This window comes from Hemiscyllium ocellatum, chromosome 22 (assembly GCF_020745735.1).
Source record: "Hemiscyllium ocellatum isolate sHemOce1 chromosome 22, sHemOce1.pat.X.cur, whole genome shotgun sequence".
Taxonomy (NCBI): Eukaryota; Metazoa; Chordata; class Chondrichthyes; order Orectolobiformes; family Hemiscylliidae; genus Hemiscyllium; species Hemiscyllium ocellatum.
The window spans coordinates 20,597,385-20,618,674 of NC_083422.1; the positions used below are offsets into that span (position 1 = coordinate 20,597,385).

Consider the following 21,290-nt stretch of genomic DNA (forward strand, 5'->3'; position numbering starts at 1 on the left):
GGTCGGGAGTCCAGAACGAGAGGGCATAGGTTTAGGATGAGAGGGGAAAAATATAAAAGGGACCTCAGGGGCAATGTTTCCATGCAGAGGATGGTACATCTATGGAATGAGCTGCCAGAGGATGTGGTGGAGGTTGGTACAATTGCAACATTCAAGAGGCATTTGGACGGGTATATGAATAGGAAGGGTTTGGATGGATATGGGCCAGGTGCTGGCAGGTGGGACTAGATTGGGTTGGGAAAACTGCTCAGCATGGACAGGTTGGACTTAAGGGTCTGTTTCCATGCTGTACATCTCTATGACTCTGTGACTCTAAAAGGAAAGATATCAGGGGCTGAATCATACTTTTGTTTTGGCAAAGTGCCAGTTTGGCAAGTTTCTCAGAGGGTTTTTCTCTGTGAAGCCTAAAGGTTTTATTATCTTATCAAACTTGATTCATTCCTTACCTACCCAATTCCATTTGCACTTTACCATCTGATTCTAGCACCTCTCTACCATTCACTTTATAGAGGACAACGCGTCATGGAATGGGCTGACATCCCTTGCACTGGCACCACTTTTAATACACCATTGTGCACTCAGGTAAGCATTATCAGTCTAGAGCTGCCCTTCATAGTTCCTGATATCTGTCCTGGAAACTTGCCACCTCACTTTGTGAGCACAGGTCGAAAGGTCCTGGTGAACACAATGCTGTAGAGGTGGGATGTCCACTTTCCTTAGGAGATGGAAGGTGGTGGTAGAGGATTGCTTTTTGGACTGGAGGCCTGTGACTGCCAGTGGATTGGTGCTAGGTCCACTATTTTTCATCATTTATATAATTGATTTTGATGTGAATATAAGAAGCATGTTTAGTAAGTTTGCAGATGGCACCAAAATAGGTATTGTGGTGAACAGTGAAGAAGATTATCTCAGAGTACAATGAGATCTTGATCAGATGGGCTAGTGGGTTTAGGAGTGGCAGATAGAATTTAATTTAGATAAATGTTTGCATTTTGATTATGCAAACCAGGGCAGGACTTATACAATTAATGATAGGGCTTTGGGGAGTGTTGCCAAACAAAGAAATCTAGGAGTGCAAGTGCAAAGTTCCCTGAAAGTGGAGCTGCAGGCAGACAGGATGGTGAAGAAGGCATTTGACATGCTTGCCTTCATTGGTCAGTGCATAGAAAGTAGGAGTTGGGCATCATGTTGCAACTGTACAGAATATTGGTGAGACTACTTTTAGAATACTGCATACAAATTTGGTCAGTATTCTACAGGAAGGATGTTGTTAAACTTGAAAGGGTGCAGAAAAGATTTATATGGATGTTGCCAGTGTTGGGGGGTTTCAATGATAGGGAGAGACTGAAGAGGCTCAGGCCTTTTTTTCCCTGGAGGCTGAGGGGTGATCTTATAGAAATTTATAAAATCATGAGGGGAATCGATAGGGTAAATAGCCAAGGTCTTTTATCTAGCATCCAAAATTAGAAGGTATAGATTCAGGGTGAGAGGGGAAAGATTTAAAATGACCTGAGTGGTGACAGAGAATGAAGAAGGTGTTTTGGTTCTGTTTGCCGAGCTGGGAATTTGTGTTGCAGACGTTTCGTCCCCTGTCTAGGTGACATTCTCAGTGCTTGCGAGCCTCCTGTGAAGTGCTTCCTCTGGCATTTATAGTGGTTTGTCTCTGCCGCTTCAGGTTGTCAGTTCCAGCTGTCCACTGTAGTGGACAGTATATTGAGTCCAGGTCGATGTGTTTGTTGATAGAACCTTTGGATGAGTGCCATGCCGCTAGGAATTCCCTGGCTGTTCTCTGTTTGGCTTGTCCTATAATAGTCGTGTTGTCCCAGTCGAACTCATGTTGCATGTCATCTGCGTGTGTGGCTGCTAAGGATAGCTGGTGGTGTCGTTTCGTGGCTAGTTGGTGTTCATGGATACAGATCGTTAGTTGTCTTCCTGTTTGTCCTATGGAGTGTTTTGTGCAGCCCTTGCATGGAATTTTGTACACTATGTTGGTTTTGCTCATGCTGGGTATCAGGTCCTTTGTCCTGGTGAGTTGTTGACTGACAGCCAGACTAGGACTCATAACAGCACACAAACTAACAGCCACTCTCAGACAACAACTCACCAGGACAAAGGACCCGATACCCAGTATGAGCAAAACCACGTAATGTACAAACCCTGCATGCTCACTGTGCTTCTCCTTGGGGTGTTAACCCACTTGCACCAAAAGTAATAGCTGTGCCATCCAATTTCATCTCACTTAATAGTTGCCTCTTTCTTGCTCCATGAGGAAATCAGTCCACAATTGAGCAAAGAGAGTGCAGACATGCAGTGGGTTGTCCAACATTTAGGTCCTGAAGGAGAGGATCTTGACTCTGACCACCCTGAGTGACTGACTGCATCTAAGCACCTGGATGAGTATTGGAGGCTATCCTTGACTTACTGTGCCAGGCCCTACTAATGGAAGACTATATTCTTTGACATGACTGAAGAATGCCGACAACTATAACAAGCTTCGTGGCTTTGCATCTGCACTTAATGGCATAGCAAACAGCAGGACTGTGAACCTGGTATCTTTGGCTGAGGAGCAGTGTACTAAAATGCAAAGCAATGTAAGGCAAGGTGGTGTAAGATAACTTATTATGATTCTCTTTACTAACTCACTCACAAATGCGTTACATTTACTGTACTGTTTCCATTCACTCATTCATAAAACTTCATATTTGTAGTACGTTTTACTCTTAAAGATAAACTAAATTAAACATCCCTTCCTGGGCTACTAACCCATTACTGTTTCTTTACGCCTTTCAATTCTTATCAGGCCTGCTGCAATCAGTGTTCCAAGCAGTTTTTGTATCAAAGGTTACCCCGAATAAGTGTTAGTTCTGTAACCTACTCGGAACAATGCCACTCTGTAATCATGTCTCTATACATCACTCGAAACAATGGAAAGATTACAATATTAATTAGTCCTTAGTAACATCTCTTGGGACCTGAATAGGCTGCAGGATATTGAACAGATTCCTCCACCAGCATGTCCCTATAGTTTGCTGCTTTTTATCTCTTTGAAATTTCCTTATGTACTATCTATTTCAATAACACTGTACTGCCTATTTCTAATTTTTATTTAGGAATATCATCTTGTACTAATGTACAGATTTATACTTTTTAGATACATATTAAATAGATCCGTTGCCCCTTTTAGGAAACTTACTACCAAAATAGTGCTTCAGTGAAACTGCATAATGAATATGTGTGAACTGTCAAAAACTGACAATAGTAGACAAAATCTCACAACCCAGCTGTCGGAGATCAGTTTAATATTCTGTACTTTTATTTAGTACACGTATAATTTCTCACTTATTTAGATCATATTTATCTAGTGTTTCTACTAATATTGCTAACTTTAAAGACAAAAGGACTAACACCTCTTAATTATGCAAGCTCAAACCAGACAGACATTCTAATCCCATCAGGAGTAACAGTTAGCATTTAGCAAGGGCTTAAACTATCTCATGCTTCCCCAGGACAGATGGCACACAAATTTGTGTACAATAGATTACAACTATGTGACATTATAATGCTAAAATTTTAATGTACGTTAAACTGTGTATAAAAGAGGCTACTGTAAAATTATGCTTTGGATTCAATCACCACCTCAAACTGTGCCACTGTGGATGCTCAATAAAAAAGTTATTTTCGCCACTCACCGATCTTGGTTGCTATTGAACATCATCCCACTGCAGGGATGCTGTGAGAATCAAGGTAGGCTCCAAATGAGTGAATGCTAACAAGTCGGCGTTGCAACTTTCTTCAGTCCATGAGCTGAGTGCATATCCCTGAGCACAAAATGTCTTTGCTGTGGCATTACAATGATGAATCCATTTGTTCTCCAAGGTGCAACATTGAATTGCAGGACAGGCCTGTAATTGGATAAGAAATGTGCCACGAGATTTCGTAAAGGCTGGCACATATCAGAAGTGCATGTCCATAGATGTGAAGTGCATATGAGGCACACCGTGTATTAGTACCTGATATTCAGCATGGAGGTGCTTTGGAGCAAATGATGACTTGAAGTTGTTAGGTATCTGCTGTGATGTCAAGAATTGTCAAGACTTTTCAGCATCTAGTTTGTTTGTTGTGTGTAGTACAATGGAAAGCTGTACATTAATGACATAAGATCTGCAGTTAAAAAACATACTAACATACAATATTCAACCTTCATGGGCAACGTGCTGCCGAGAAAGATTTGCCTCAACAGAGTTGCAGAGTTGTTCCCAATATTGCGATAGACTTTGTTGGACTTCTCGCATTATTCTGACACATTTCTCACCATACTATACTATTCAGACGCCTAAAATATTCCAATACAGAGTTCTTGAGCCTTATTAAGCCAAAACAACTTTAAAAACTGCTAAGACTTGTTTGGAAGAGAAAGATTTACCCCACATTGTTTTGGAAAAAAATAACGAATGCCAGGTTATTAGAAATGGTGAACAAGTTAAGTTGGAATTAAATGTAGGAAGTAGGAAAGCTGATATAATTGAGGCAAAAGCACATAATTTGTAATTGCTAGAAGATCAAAGCTATCCAGATGGCAATCTAGTTGAATTAACTAAATTACAATTTATAATTCAAGCAATTTGGAAAAGCAAAGAAAATATGTGAACTTCAGAGAGAGGAAAAATAAAAAGGAAAGAGTACTTCAAATGGAAAAGAAAAAAAGAATACTTCATTACAAAAGGGAAGAAATAAAGGGAAAAAGTATATTTGCTAAAATAATTCCACAGAGGCTGGTATCCCATCACCAAGTCACTATTTATCTACTTGCAAGTCCTTAACACTGAACCAGCTGCCCAAGAGCCAGCTGTCAGAGCAAACAACATGTCTGACACTCCTATTTTTATCTACCAGCCTGGACTCCCTGATTGGAGCAGATTAACAGCTCCAATCAGGGAACTTATACTCTGTGAGATCTACCTGGCAATCATTACATCTCTCCCCCTTTGAGTCCGATGACATAGGCCAGTTCATTTTTTTTTTGTAGGTCCTCCTGGTTTTAGCACTCAGTCATTTTCCTCCAACTCTGCCTCTAATGCAGGCAGCATGTCATGCACAGCAACTCATCTCTTGCCCCTGGAGCATCTCAGAAGAAATCATTCTCTTTGTCAGGTGGCAAAGTCACCGAAGTGGTGACATCTGCTGTGTCCATCTCAGATTCTGAGATACCTTCAACGCTTCATAGAAAGGGAGAACCCATGGGTTCTGGAACAGTCAGATAGGCAGTCAAGGAGCTGGGCACATTTTGCTCCTGCAGGGCATTCCCATGGTTCCTTCACCAAACTTCGTCCTCTGAAGTAAACTGTATTTTTCACCTCGTGGAGACTGGTGTCTGGCATTGGTGTTCTGACCTATTTTGCTCTCTCCCTCCCAGCTCCGGGAAGATCAAATTTAACCTGGTATGGCGTCTTCTACCCATTAGCAATACTGCTAGAGCTATTCCTGATAGTTGCATGAGGGGTGGTCATAAAATTAAATAGGACCCTGGACAATTTGGTATCTCTTAAAGCTGTGGGCTGTTTCTTTGAACCTGCCTTCAGAGTTTGGACTGCCCTTTCTGCCAGGACCATCAGATGATGGACAGCATGTAACTGACCTTAATTGATGAATACAATTCGACTTTAGGAAATACTCAAATTCCCTGCTGGTAAGTGATGGCCTGTTATCTGTGACCAACACTTTTGGGAGTCTGTGTGTTGCAAAAGATGCATGCATTTTTTCTATCATTGCCTCCAAGTTTGTTGAATGAGCTCTATGCACATCCAGCCACTTGAGTGGGTATCGACAATGACTAAGGATATTGAGCCCATGAAAGGACCTGCATTGTTGACATGTAATTATGTCCAGGCTTTACTTGCTATTCTCATAAATATAGGTGAGCTGCTGGCAGTAATTTGCATCCTTGTTGGCACTTTGGCACTGCCCCATCAATGTAGCTATGTCTGCATCCAATCCTGGCCATCAGACGTAACGTCTCACCAACATTTTCATTTTGGAAATCCCTGGATGACCCCAGTGGAGTTCAGCCAATATCTGGCAGTGACCTTTGCTTAGGAGAATCACTCTTGCTCCCCACAATAATAGGCCGTTCTCTCATGTGTTCTGGTCACCCCGAGCCCAAAAAAGTTTCAATTCTAGTTGTGATGGCACTTTGGTTTTCCTCCATCACCACCGGCTATTCAGTTTTGTCAGGACCAGATCTTTCTGTGTTCAAAGTCTGATATTATCAGCTGTGACTGGAAGTATGTCTGGAAAATTTAAATCATTACGTAGTCTTTCAGTGGTGGAATGACCAGTGGTGTATCTGTCAACAGGAGACAGATCAATGTATCCTCATTTATGACTTGGCTTCCTGGACAGTGTTCCAATTTGTAATTATGAACACTTAGTATGAGAGCCCACTGCTGAATTCAGCCCGAAGCTACGGGCGACATTGCCTTGCCCTTTAGAAAAAGACTTAGCAGGAGTTTGTGGGCCATTATTATTACAAATTTATATCTGTATAAGAACTTGTGTAACTTTCTGACACCAATTATAAACCCTAAGCCTTCCTTCTCTATCTGGACATATTTACGTTCTCCATTAGCCAAAGTCCTGGATGCATACACTACTGGGCGTTCCTCTCCATTGGACCACCTGTGAGCTAATACTACTTTGATATCATATAGGGTGGCATCATATGTTAATACCATTTCTTGCTTGGGATCATGGTGTGCCAACACTTGAGAGGATGATTTCTGTTTTCCCACTTTCCTGTACAAAGGAAGCTGTACAGAGGAACCTTGATTATCTGAACAAGATGGGCGGGCACTATTTTGTTTGGATAATTGATTATTTGGATAATCGATTTTACTTTAAACAAGGGAAGCCATGCTGATCTAATACTGTGCCAGAGAATTTGTTTAAATCTATAATTTTAAGGTACTGAGTGCAAGAAGACACAGATTTCACATGATAAACAAAATAAAGCAATGATAACACGAGAAAATTTCTTAAAAATGCAGCAATAGTTAGTATTTAGCAAGTAATGGTGAAAATAGCATTAAACAAGGTCCTGAACAACTTCCACACTCGCAAGAGCATTTGTCAGTCTCCGGAATGCAGTCTCATGGTAGAAAAACAGAAGTACCACCCCGCACATGCATTTATGATCTCATCCATTTTTTTCATGAATGGTCTGGTAAAGTGACAGGAATATAGTTCTGTAAAACACTTAATTTTGCAAAGGGATGTGTAACAACCTTTACCTAAAAAATATCCAGTCACTGATGCTTGAGTTGCTTGTGTTTGCTTGTTTCTTCTTCAGTACAGGTAATCCAAATGCATTTACCTCTTTGATGTAATGTTTTTGCGGGACCTTGAAACCTTCTTTGGATAATCCAAAGTTCGGATAATCCATATTTGGATAATCGAGGTTCCTCTGTACTTGGCTCCACGACTATTTCCAAGACTGGCCCTTTTTTAAGATGTTTATGCAAAGGTACCAGGATGGGGGTCAGGTTATGTATGAATCTTCCATAATAATTCACCAGCCCAATGAAAGACCTAAGCTTCTGTATAGATGTAGGAACCAGGTTACCTTTGATCGCCCTCACTTTACTTTCCAACAGGTATAACCCAGTCTTGTTGATTCTGTAGACCAAGTAGGTCACTTGGGGTGCCTGGAACAAACATTTTTCTGTTCTAAGGTGTGCGCCCACCTGGGAGACATGTCTAAGGACTATGGCCAAGATCTCTAAATGCTCCTTTTTGGTCTTCCCTGTTATTAGCACAGTGTTAACTTGCAAAATGTACTCCATCGTCCATTGAAAATCAGTGCAGGCTGACAATAGTAACATTGGCAGGTTCATATATTGGTACAAAACTTTGTGTTTATTAGTGCAGCATACTTCTGGGAAGTCTCATCTAACCGCAATTGCAAGTATGCATAGCTCATGTCCAGCTTCATGAAAGATGGCTCCACTGCCCGCTTTCTATGTAAATCTTCTATATGAGAGACCGGGCATTTATCCAGCTGTGAAAAACAATTTACATTTGGTTAAATCTCCACAAAGGCAAACCAAACAAACTGGGCTTCAAATCAGTACATCTGGTGTTGCCCTTTCCACAAACTGGACTGGTTTGATGATTCCTTCATTTTCCATCCTTCTGATTTCTGCCTTTACTTTTCCTTGTTAGGCAAATGGCACTGGGTGGCCCTTGCAGAATCACACAGAATCCCAACAGTGTGGAAGCAGGCCATTCTGCCATTGAGTCCACACCAACCCTCTGAACAGCATCCTACCCATATCTACCCTATCCCTGTGACACTGTATTTCCTATTGCTAACCCAGCTGGCCAACACATCCCCGAATACTGTGGGCAATTTAGCATGGCCAAACCATCTAACCTGCACATCTTTGGACTGTGGGAGGAAACCAAAGCATCCTGAGGAAACCCATACAGAATGTGCAAACTACACACATACACAGTTGCCCAAGAGTGAAGCAAATCTGGATCTCTGGTGCTGTGAGGCATCAGTGCTAACCACTGAGCCAACATGCCCTTATTACTTCCTGGATAACATGCAAAGTAGCCTTGTTTCCTTTGATAGTTCCTTGACCTTCTTGAAAAACTTGTGGATATTTAATTAGGACTTCACTCAGGCAGTCATTTTTGAATTGACAATTGTTGAGCCAATCTAAATGAATCTTTCTCAACCAATTTTCAGTGAAAATCTGTGGAGAGAGAAACAGATTTGACGTTTTGAGTCCAATGTGACTCTTCTTTAGAACTAAAAGGGACTGGAGAATTCTAGTTTTTGTGTTGTTGACAAAGGGAAGAAGAGCAGGAGGAACAAATATGAGGTTGTTTGGAGCAAAAGATAAAGGAAATGCCAATGGTGGTAGAGGTGTTGTACAGATGCAGAGTAGAAGTTTATGGTAATATAGGTCAACTCTGCTGTCAGCATTCCTTTGCAAACAAAACAAGGTGAGGGTTAGGGTGAGTAATCATAAGGAGAACAGTGTTCAGGGTATGAAGTTGTTTTTAATCCCCAATGTTATCGGGTATCTCCATGGAAAATAAGGAGCCTGCATGAAGCTTTGCTGGAGCAATGCAGCAAGACTAGGACAGAAGTGCTAGGATGAGAGTTAGATAGTGTACTTAACTGAAAAGCAACTGGATAGTAGATGTTATTTTACAGAGAGAGGGAAGGTATTCATCAAAGTGATAACCTAATCTACTTTTGGTCTCGTGATGTAGAGGAGATTGTATTGTGAGCAGTGAATATAGATGACTAGTTTGAAAGAGGTACCCTGTAGGAGTAAATTGCTTTTTGACCTACACAGTGTGTTTTGGGCTTTGGCAGTGGGGAGTGAGGAGCTTAAAATGCAAAAGTTACGTTTTTGTAATTGCATGAAAAGGTACCATTGGAGGTGGCAGGTGTGGGGGGTGAGAGCTGTGAGGATGTGTTAAGAGTGATGGGACAAGTGCCTTCTTTGGAAATAAAACCAGAAGTTGCTGGAAAAGATCAGCAGGTTTGAGAAGAGAAATCAAAGTTGATGTTTCGGGTCTGGTGACCGTTCCTCAGAACTCAGACCTTTGGAAGGCTGACAAGGGACTGCAGGAGAAGATGTGTTTTGTTGTGGCATCTTGCCACAGTAGGTAGAAATGGCAGAGGATGATCTTTTGAATGTAGACCGTGACAAGGCAGAAAGTAAGCTCAAGTGCACCTTTATTGTTGTTCTTGAAGAAAGATGCAAGGGTAAGGACAGACCTGCATGAAATGGGTTGGGCACACCTGAGGGTCCTGTCAACCCTGGTAGTTGAGAGTTCATCAGTTGAGGAAAATGGAAGATAAGTTGGAAGCACCTCTGTGCATTGTGACATCATTGGAACAAAAGTAACAGAGATAGAGAACCTCGAAGAATGGATGGAGTCCTTATAGGAAGTAGTGAGTGAGGAAATGTAGTCAAGGTAACAATAGAAGTTAGTGGGTTTGTGATAGATATTGGTGGAAAGCCTAGGTCCAGAAATGGAGATAGAGTAATCAAGACAGGGAAATGAAGAGTCAGAGAAGTAGGTGAGATGAGGATGGAAAATGGATTTTTTTTTTCCAGATTCAGACCTGAGTAGGAAGCTGCACTGATGACGCTTTCGGCTTACTGTAAGAGTAGTTTTGTGAAGATCCTTGAATAGGACTGCAACAAGGAATGTTCCATTTACCCCATAAAGAGACAGGCATATCTTAAACCTGTCCTGGTAGCCAGAATCACACCTTTTATTTGGAGAATGTGAGATGAGTTAAATGAGAAATTATTCAAAATGCAGAGGATTTGAGTCAGTGAAGGAGGCTGGTGGTAGATAGGGACCGTTTCATAGAAGAAGCAGAGAGCCTTCAGAACATCCTGATGGAGATGAATGTGTAGAAGGATTTTTGTTCATGGTACTGAGAAGGTGGCTGCACCTAGGAAACTGGAAATTATGGAATGACATGAGGTACGTAACAGTATGTTTATTGTTTAGGTCCAAAGAAACTAACCCAGCTAAAGCAAATATCCAGTACATTTTAGAAAATCATCTAATTGAATCCTGTCAAAGTAGCTGGAGTTCTCTAGTTGTCTTCGTGTCTAAGCCTGATGATACAATCAGATTCTTCTTAGCTCATGTAAGAGTCAATGCAATACTTAAAGTGATGCCTAATCAATTCTGTACTTGGAAGATTGTATTGACAGAGTTTGTAGTGCCAGATTTCAAATAAAATAGATTTGATAAAGGCACTGGCAGGTTCCTTTAATGCCCTCAACCCAAGGAATATCAGCCTTAAGTGTACCAGCCAGACTTTTCTAATGCCAAGAGGTGTCATTTGGGCAAAAAGAAATGTTCCAGTCACTTTCCAGAAACTGACTAATCAAATGGTAGCCTGTGTTCCTTATTATATAGTTTATTTTGATAATATTCTGATATGCAATGCCACTTGAAATCATAACTATGAACAATTAGAAGCTCAACTTAGAAAATTGCCATATCAGCTGAGTTAACAATCAGCCTTGTTAAAAGTGAGTTTGCAAAAACATAGATATCTTACCTAAATCATGTAGTAAGACAGTGACAAGTGCTACCAAAACAGCATAAGTGCAACCTTTTGGAATGTATTGGAATTTGATGCCCCTAAAATTAAATGAGAAGTCAAGGATTATTTGGAAGAGTGGAATTGGTTTGTATCACAAATTTTACGAAATCTTAGCACAACAGCTGTTGTAGTGATGGATTTGTTCCAAATAAAAGCAAAGTTACAGTGGTCAGGAGAGTGTCAGGCATCCTTTGAGAAGTTTTTTTTAGTTATTCATTTCATGGGACGTAGGCATCGCTGGCTGGGCCAACATTTATTGCCCATCCCTATTTGCCCTTGAGAAGGTAGTAGCGAGCTGCCTTCTTGAACTGCTGTAATCCACCTGCTGTGGGTTGACCCATAATATCATTAGGGAGAGAATTCCAGGATTTTGACCCAGCAACAGTGAAGAAATAGTGATATACTTCCAAGTCCAGATGATGAGTGGCTTGGAGGGGAACTTGAAGATAGTGGTTATCCTATCTATCGGCGGCCCTTGTCCTTCTAGATGGCTGGCATTAAGTTGAAGCTTAACTTGAAATTCATCTTGACCAATGAACCAATGAACCAATGTTGGGTCCCCCTACTTTCATTAAATCCTTCCAAGTCGCAAGAAGATGAGTCAGACATAGATGAATTCCCTACTATGCAGATAGAGGTCATTTGGCCCATTAAGTTTGCACTGACCCTCTAAAGAGCATCCTTCCCAGTCTCACCCAACCATTTACCTTAACCCCATTTTTATTATGGCAAATCCACCAAGCCAGTACATCTTTGGACCATGGGAGGAAACCAGAGAACTCAGTGTGAACCCATGCAGATACAGGGAAAATGTACAAACTCCATGCAGACAATGATCCGAGGCTGAGATTCAACCCAGGCCCCAGTGCTGTGAGACAGTAGTGCTAACCACCATACCACCCATTGGGATTCTTTTCCAAAAAGCTAAATCAATACCAAAAGAGATATTCCACAATGGAAAAAGAAACCATGAAATTGTAATTGGCTCTTAAACACATACACAGGGAATCACAGGTATTCACTGATCATAGCCTGCTATCCGATGTGAAAAAGTTCAAAAGTCAGAAGCTCACTAGTGATGTCAAGAATTAACTTCAGTTGAATTATTTAAGTACCAAAAAGATACCCATGGCTATAGACTACCAGACCATAGGCGGTTGTCACATTAGAGAGAGAGATGACTGAATGAATGGTTTCTTGTCATATATATCTTGGAGATACAATGAAAAGTGTTTTGTCACCATAATACAGTGCCATTTTGAGTTACAGTAAGAATAAAAATAAATTATTTAAATAAGAGTTCATATTCTGTTCAAATTGATGACTCAAACACAGCTTCAGGGCTTCTGCAAGGTTTATACAAAATGTTCCAGTTCTCAAGTTGTCCTGTTCTTGGAACAGCAATGCTGACGCCAATGCCCCAGGAGACCCTGACTCTGCTGCCACCATCAACAGTGCCAAGAGTCCAGGCTCTGGACTTTCCACCACCAGTAGTTCCTGCTGCGGGCACTGCCACTGCCCAGAATCCAGGATCCATGTCAATTACCACCAGGAGTTCAGGCTTTGGGCACTGCCACCGCTACCTGAAGTCCCGATCCATGCTGCTAATACTGCAGCCATTGTCCCCTGACACTGGGCCAGCCTCGTAGATGAAGAAGAAAGGAAGAAGAAAAGGAAAAAGACTAATAATAGAGAAAATGATGCTGTCAGCATGGAAATGAATGGGCTCCAATAAATCTCAACCTACCTACCATGCTGGAACTATTTTGGATAATGGTAGTGGTTTAATCTTTGCGTCACCAGTCTTAGTTGAGGTCAGAGATTGAAAAAGTGAGACCTTCATAGTAACTATAGTTGGTGTGGGAATTGAACTCATATTGCCAACAAACCAACACACCTAACCGACACCCATAGCTAAGGTAATGATATAGCATACATGAGAATGAGTATGTTAAGTATGTCTTAATTTTTTTAAAAGTTCTGTGCTTGTCTACACTTTGGGATAGAATGCATTTGAAGATAGAATTTAATTTATTTCAAGTTTGGAGATTATGGTGCATTCATATTTAATCTTTTCTGTGGGCTTCAGTTTGAAGTGTTGTGCTTGCCTTGATATTTCTTTAAGAGGCCAATGAAAGCACAGTGGAATGTCTTTAAAAGAGGGCATTTGTTAAAAGCCACATGTGTTGTGTTATGATCAGTCTCAGATAAAAGTGCCCTAATTTGTTCTGATGCTGGTCAGGACAGCTCCAAATTGTTGCACTTCTGGGTGATGAGGGAAGAACTGACTCCCCTTCTTTACACAATCTCCCTTTTGCTTGTGTTGGATGCAATAGGTTTAGCACAGGGGATCCCTTCTCTTGTGGATATCTTACCCAGTTCCATTGTATTTATGTTCTCAAAAAAGAGAATTTAACTAGGCTTTTTTGAATAAACTAAAGAGTAGTTTATGAATTACTAAAATTATAACAATGATAAAACACAGCACACATCCATAAGATTAGAAATGAAAAGTTAGAAAAAAGATAAATTACTCAGTTTTTGGCTTGACTGTGATCAATTAATGGTGGAATATTATGGCTGTTAATTTGTTTGGTGATTTTAGCACTGAGCTTGGTCTTCAGATTCTTTATTTTGCAAATTAGCTGAATAAAGTTTTGCTGTTTTCTTTCAGATAGTGGATTTGTTGGCTTGTGACTGGTATCCAAAAATTTTAATGAGAGAGAGAGAGAGAGAGAGATGGTTTTTAACTTGACATGAATGTTCTTTAGCTGTGACCTTTTCAGTACATGCCAACCAAATAGAACTGAACACAAGACGAGAACTCAGAAATCTGAGTTGCAGATGCTTTTTAAGCCCTTCGGTTGTATGTTGCTAGAATGAGTTATATATATACTGGCAGGGAGATTTGCTAGAACTGCTCGGAAGGATTTAAACTTGTAAGGTTGTGGGGGGGGGGGAGATTGGGGGGGTGGGACCCAGGGAGATTGTGAGGAAAGAGATCAATCTGAGACTGGTACAGTTGAGAACAGAAGCGAGTCAAACAGTCAGGGCAGTCAGGGACAAGTAGGACTAATAAATTAAACTGCATTTCTTTTAATGCAAAGGGGCCGAGCAGGGAAGGCAGATGAACTCAGGACATAGTTAGGAACATGGGACTGAGATATCATAGCAATTACCGAAACATGGATCAAAGATGGGCAAGACTAGCAGCTTAATGTTCCAGGATACAAATGCTACAGGAAGGATAGAAAGGGAGGCAAGAGAGGAGGGGGAGTGGCATTTGTGATAACGGATAGCATTCCAGCTGCGCTGAGGGAGGATATTCCTGGGAAAACATCCAGGGAAGTTATTTGGGTGGAACTGAGAAATAAGAAAGGGATGATAACCTTATTGGGATTGTATTATAGACCTCTAATAATCAGAGCGAAATTGAGAAACAAACTTGTAAGGAGATCTCAGCTATCTGTAAGAATAATAGGGTGGTTATGGTAGGGGATTTTAACTTTCCAAACATAGACTGGGACTGTCATAGTGTTATGGGTTTAGATGGAGAGGAATTTCTTAAGAGTGTACAAGAAAATGTTTGGTTTCAGTATGTGGATGTACGTACTAGAGGAGGTGCAAAACTTGACCTATTCTTGGAAATAAGGCAGAGCAGGTGACTGAGATGTCAGTGGGGGGGCACTTTGAGGCCAGCGATCATAATTCTATTTGATTTAAAATAGTGATGGAAAAGGATAGACCAGATGTAAAAGTTGAAGTTCTAAATTGGAAAAAGGCCAATTTTGATGGTATTAGGCAAGAACTTTCAAAAGCTGATTGGGGGCAGATGTTCACAGGTAAAGGGATGGCTGGAAAATGGGAAGCCTTCAGAAATGAGATAATGAGAATCCAGAGAAAGTATATTCCTGTTAGGGTAAAAGGAAAAGCTGGTAGGTATAGGGACTGCTGGATGACTAAAGAAATTGAGGGTTTGGTTAAGAAAAAGAAGGAAGCATATGTAAGGTATAGACAGGATAGATCAAGTGAATCCTTAGAAGAGTATAAAGGAAGTCGGAGTATACTTAAGAGGGAAATCAGGAGGGCAAAAAGGGGATAGCTTTGGCAAATAGAATTAAGGAGAATCCAAAGAAGTTTTACAAATACATTAAGGACAAAAGAGTAACTATGGCAGGAATAGGGCCCCTCAAAGATCAGCAGGGCGGCCTTTGTGTGGAGCAGCAGAAAATGGGGGAGATACTATTTTGCAACAGTATTTACTGTGGAAAAGGATATCGAAGATATAGACTGTAGGGAAATAGAAGGTGACACCATGCAAAATGTCCAGATTACAGAGGAAGAATTGCTGGATGTCTTGAAATGGGTAAAGGCAGATAAATCCCCAGGACCTGATCAGGTGTATCCTGGAACTCTGTGGGAAGCTAGAGAAGTGATTGCTGGGCCTCTTGCTGAGATACTTGTATCATCGATAGTTACAGGTGAGGTGCCGGAAGACTGGAATTTGGTTAACGTGGTGCCATTGTTTAAGAAGGGTGGTAAGGACAAGCCAAGGAACCATAGACCAGTGAGTCTGACGCCGGTGGTGGCAAGTTGTTGGAGAAAATCCTGAGGGACAGGATGTACATGTGTTTGGAAAGGCAAAGACTGATTAGGGATAGTCAACATGGCTTTGTGGAAATCATGTCTCACAAACTTGATTGAGTTTTTTGAGGAAGTATCAAAGAGAATTGATGAGGGCAGAGCAGTATATGTGATCGATATGGACATCAGTAAGGCATTCGACAAGGTTCCCCATGGGAGACAGGTTAGCAAGGTTCGACCTCGGGGGATACTGGGAGAACTAGCCATTTGGATACAGAACTGGCTCATGGTAGAAGAGAGAGGGTGGTAGTGGAGGGTTGTTTTTCAGATTCGAGGTCTGTAACCAGTGGAGTCCAACAAGCATTGGTGCTTGCTCCTCTACTTTTTGTCATTTACTTAAATGATTTGGATGCGAGCATAAAAGGTACAGTTAGTAAATTTGCAGATGACACCAAAATTGGCGATGTAGTGGACAGCGAAGAGGGTTACCTCAGATTAGAACAAGATTTTGACCAGATGGGCCAATGGGCTGAGAAGTGGCAGATGGAGTTTAATTCAGATTAGTGCAACGTGCTGCATTTTGGGAAAGCAAATCTTAGCAGTACTTATACACTTAATGGTAAGGTCCTAGGGAATGTTGCTGAACAAAGAGACCTTGGATTGTAGGTTCATAGCACCTTGAAAGTGGAGTCACAGGTAGATAGGATAATGCTTTCCTTTATTAGTCAGAGTATTGAGTACAGGAGTTGGGAGGTCATATTGCGGCTGTACAGGACATTGGTTAGGCCACTGTTAGAATATTGCGTGCAATTCTGGTCTCCTTCCTATTGGAAAGATGTTGTAAAACTTGAAAGGGTTCAGAAAAGATTTATAAATATGTTGCCAGGGTTGGAGGATTTGAGCTATAGGGAGAGGCTGAACAGGCTGAGGCTGTTTTCCCTGGACTGTCGGAGGCTGAGGGGTGACCTTATAGAGGTTTACAAAATTATGAGGGGCATGGATAGTGTAAATAGGCAAAGTCTTTTCCCTAGGGTCAGGGAGCCAAGAACTAGAGGGCATAGGTTTAGGGTGAGAGGGGAAAGATATAAAAGAGACCTGAGGGGAAACTTTTTCACACAGAGAGTGGTACGTGTATGGAATGAGCTGCCAGAGGAAGTGTTGGAGGCTGGTACATTTGCAATATTTAAAAGGCATTTGGATGTTTATATGAATAGGAAGGGTTTGAAGGGTGGGACTAGATTGGGTTGGGATATCTGGTTAGCATGGATGGGTTGGACTGAAGGGTCTGTTTCCATGCTGTACATCTCTATGACTCTATATATTTTGCCAAGAATTAGTTTCTTATATGTCTTGATCATATAGCGGATATAGATCATAGGAAATAGTTTCTGCTAAAGTGGTAAAGGCTGCCATTGTTTCTGTAACCACAGGATTACAGTTCCACTTTTGTATTGCAGCTCTTCCTAAAAAGTGTCTCTATCTGAAGTTCTTTGACAACCTTGAGATGTGGTTTTCCATGTTCTCTTGGGACTGAGAAGATTCCACCCAGAAATGTTTTTGATAGTCACAGACTTACATCCTTATTTATATTTGAATTTAGAATCCAAGCCATTTTTGGTTTGCATGTCCCTTTCAATATTTTTTAAATAAAAAAAACTGTCTTACTTAAATATTTAACATGCCCATAAATAATTTGGCACTATGATCCGTTATCATGAAACTTGTGATAACTGTTTGTTTACTACAGACAGCTGCCCACCTTTACAAATATCAGGTTCCAATGTCTTCTTTGATATTGTTTCGGTTTTTGATTCATGGCTAGCTTGGGGACAGAAAAGTACTTCCCAGTCCAGCTCTCCTGGTTTCTGGAAAATCTCTTGTTGTTGGTCCAGAGTGGTAGCTAGAGGCTTGGTCCCAATTGAAACTTGATTATTGTGGTTCTGCTACAAGCTGCATTGGCAAATATCCTGTAGTAAATTGCTTGTGATTGGTGCCTTCATGCAAAAGAACATTAGACAGTCAGCCATCTAAATGTTCCACACATTCTCCTGACTTCGTCCTTTCAAGAACTAACACTTATTGGCCCAAAGTGTCCTTGTCCCAAAATGAATCTCTGTGGAAAGGAAACTGTATTCCTCCCCCTTACCCAGAGTATGTTTATGTGTTTTTTGAGTTATTTAAATGAATAAACAGTTATATTTTTATATGACAAAATGAGTAAGTTAATCAGCTTTGCATTATCTTTGAATATGCTATGTTCGGAATAAATAAATTATTTTGTGTTCATTAAAGACTGGTTGACGGATTTTTTTAAGTCTAATACAGAGCAAGTGTATGATTAGCCATTTTGGGAACAGGATAAATCAATTCGATTCAAATTGTGGACTAGTAGAACGAGAGAAAGACAGTTTACTCCTCTCATTGTTGCCATAATAGTATATTTCGCTGTAAACTGAAGTAGTTTACACTTCATGGGCGGCACGGTGGCACAGTGGTTAGCACTGCTGCCTCTCAGCGCCTGAGACCTGGGTTCAATTCCCGACTCAGGCGACTGACTGCGTGGAGTTTGCACGTTCTCCCCGTGTCTGCGTGGGTTTCCTCCGGGTGCTCCGGTTTCCTCCCACAGTCCAAAGATGTGCGGGTCAGGTGAATTGGCCATGCTAAATTGCCCGTAGTGTTAGGTAAGGGGTAAATGTAGGGGTATGGGTGGGTTGCGCTTCGGCGGGTCGGTGTGGACTTGTTGGGCTGAAGGGCCTGTTTCCACACTGTAAGTAATCTAATCTAATCTAAACTTTTGCATTCTGCATAAGTAAATATTGCAATAAACTATGGTGCTAATGATCTTTGGAGAAAACATTATCTGCAATTTGATTTAGAAAAAATATTTCTTTGGAAATTTGAGAGATAAAGACAAGATGAAACCTACTGAAAGCTCATCCAAAAGCAAAATACTGTGGATGCTGGAAATTTGATATAGAAACAGAAAATACTGGAAATACTTAGCAGGTCTGACAACATCTGTATAGAAAGGAACAGAGTTAATGGAGAACTGTGAAACAGAATGCCTGATGAAATATCATCACCTAACATTTACCTTTTCTCTTCACAACTGCTGTCTGACCTACTGAGTGTATTATACTTATTGGTACTTTTTAAACTATTAAAATTTTAATTTTTGTAGTGTAATAAAATATTTTTTAAATTATGTACGAACTCTTGAAATATGTTCTCACAGGTCTGGGTTAATATTCAAAAGAACAGTCTCCCAATGAGTGTAAATTTTGATGTCACAAAGGAATATAATTGGCGGCCATTCTTCACCAAGAGTTCTCAGAATTATGTATTATCTTCTGTACAGGTAATTTATTCTAGTTTATCTGAAATATCAATGTCAACATTATGGCTTTTGTCTTTCCTGAGACCAAATGTTTGTTAGTCTCGTGATCTTGAAATAACTTTTACCTGCTAATACACAATTGCTTGTTTTGAAACCATTTAAGACTAAGAATTTCTTCACTCAAAAGTTAGTGAATCTTTGGAATTCTCTGCCACCGAGGTTTGTAGAAGCTCAATTATCAAATATGTTTCAGACAGAAATCAAAAGATTTCTGGTTTTGAATGACATTAAGGCATATGGGATAGCACAAGGAAGTGGCATTGAATGAGATTATCAGTCATAAACTATTTGAATGTGAGAACAGGGTTGAATGGCCTATTCATGCTTCCATATTCCTATATACCTTAAATTAAATAACTTTATCTGTTTGTTGCACATAGAATATTTTAATTTCATTGATTCAATAATATGAAGAAATTACTTTTATTAGATACTTAGATACATCTGTAACATACAGTACTAAAATATTTTCTAGCCGCAAGAACTAATCTACTACTCCACAGAAAGAAGCCTTGTTGATAAATTACAGAGCAGGTAGAAGCTATATTTATTATTGTATTTGTTGAATATTTATTTCAATGTTCAAAACCAGTACATTATCCTAAAAGGTAAAGGTTCTACCTCTGTAAGGCAACCAGATCAACTTAAGGTAGAGAATAAATCTAAAAGCAGAAGCTTACAAAACTCCAAAAAAAAGTGAAAATTCAGCAGATTGGGAGAACTGTAAAAAGCAACAATTAGTTAAGGAAACATGGACCCATTAAAGACAAATGCAAGTTATAGTGTAAATCAACATGAAGTAATTGGCAGACTTGTTAAACAAATTTGTTGCATTCAATTTATCATCATAGCACACTGTGTACTCATTTAAAGTTGTGGCTATATTCATGATAAATCCAACATTAAGTGAATCAAAATTCAGTGAATTTGATTTGCTCATTAAAACAAACATAAAAACTGTAATTCAGAATGGAATTTTCCCAGTCCCAAATGATGTGGGCAATAGTGAGTCGGTTGGGAAAATACAAAGAAAGGAAAAATGAGATTCTCGATGTCAAATAAAAGAAATATGATTGTTTGCTTAAGGTTTTAATGGCCAGGTGAGAATGTTGCCTGTGAGTGGCTAGGATCTATTTGCATCATTTATATATGTAGGTTGCTATTTTCTCAGGTAGAAGCAAGATTTCAACGTTTGTGCAAAGATTTGGTATACAAGGTATTCGCCAAAAACGGATACCCGCGCAACTTTATCAACAGATGCCTAAGAGATAGATCACGGAACGAGGACATGCCACAACCAAAAGAACTAGCCACACTACCATACATCAGGAGCGTTTCAGAACTGACAGCCAGACTACTGCGACCCCTAGGACTCATAACGGCACACAAACCAACAGCCACACTCAGACAACAACTTACTAGAACAAAGGAGCCAATACCCAACATGAGCAAAACTAATGTAGTTTATAAAATACCATGCAAGGACTGCACAAAACACTATATAGGACAAACAAGAAGACAGCTAACAATCCGCATACATGAACACCAACTAGCCACGAAACGACACGACCAGCTATCCCTAGTAGCCACACACTCAGACAACAAGCAACATGAATTCGACTGGGAAAACACTACTATCATAGGGCAAGCCAGACAGAGAACAGCCAGGGAATTCCTAGAGGCATGGCATTCATCCACAAATTCCATCAACAGACACATCGACCTGGACCCAATATACCAATCACTACAGCGGACAGCTGAAACTGACACCCGGAAGCGGCAAGGACAGACCACTATAAATGCCGGAAGAAACATCAAAGAAGCGCTTCGCAGAAGGCTCCACAGCACTGATGATGTCTCCTAGCCAGGGGACGAAATGTTTGCAACCAAAACTTCCAGCTCGGCGAACAGAACCACTACTACAGAAGCAAGATTGTTCAAAACGCAAGGTGAGAGTCAGAGAGGTTAGCTGGCAGTTGTGGCTTGCCAAGGCCTTCTCCAGTGAGGCTGATGCTTATGTCAATGTCAAACTCCATGGATGGAGGTTTCAGGATGTCAACACCCATGGAGTGTGCCCTGAGATGAAAATGAAAAATGGCTGCCAGCATACTTGATGTCAGTTGATTGTGTTTTCATTGGTAAGCAATATAGTCCCTT

At 40.5% G+C, this 21,290-nt stretch overlaps 1 protein-coding gene across 1 annotated transcript in view; it reads left to right on the forward strand.

Moving 5' to 3' along the window:
- LOC132826136 (protein CC2D2B-like) overlaps positions 1 to 21,290 on the forward strand; it is a 247,723-nt gene that overhangs the window by 210,860 nt on the left and 15,573 nt on the right. The window contains exons 35-36 of the mRNA XM_060841783.1: positions 18,972 to 19,094; positions 19,609 to 19,667. Coding sequence (XP_060697766.1) covers positions 18,972 to 19,094; positions 19,609 to 19,667 — 182 coding nt within the window. The remainder of the gene's footprint in view (positions 1 to 18,971; positions 19,095 to 19,608; positions 19,668 to 21,290) is intronic.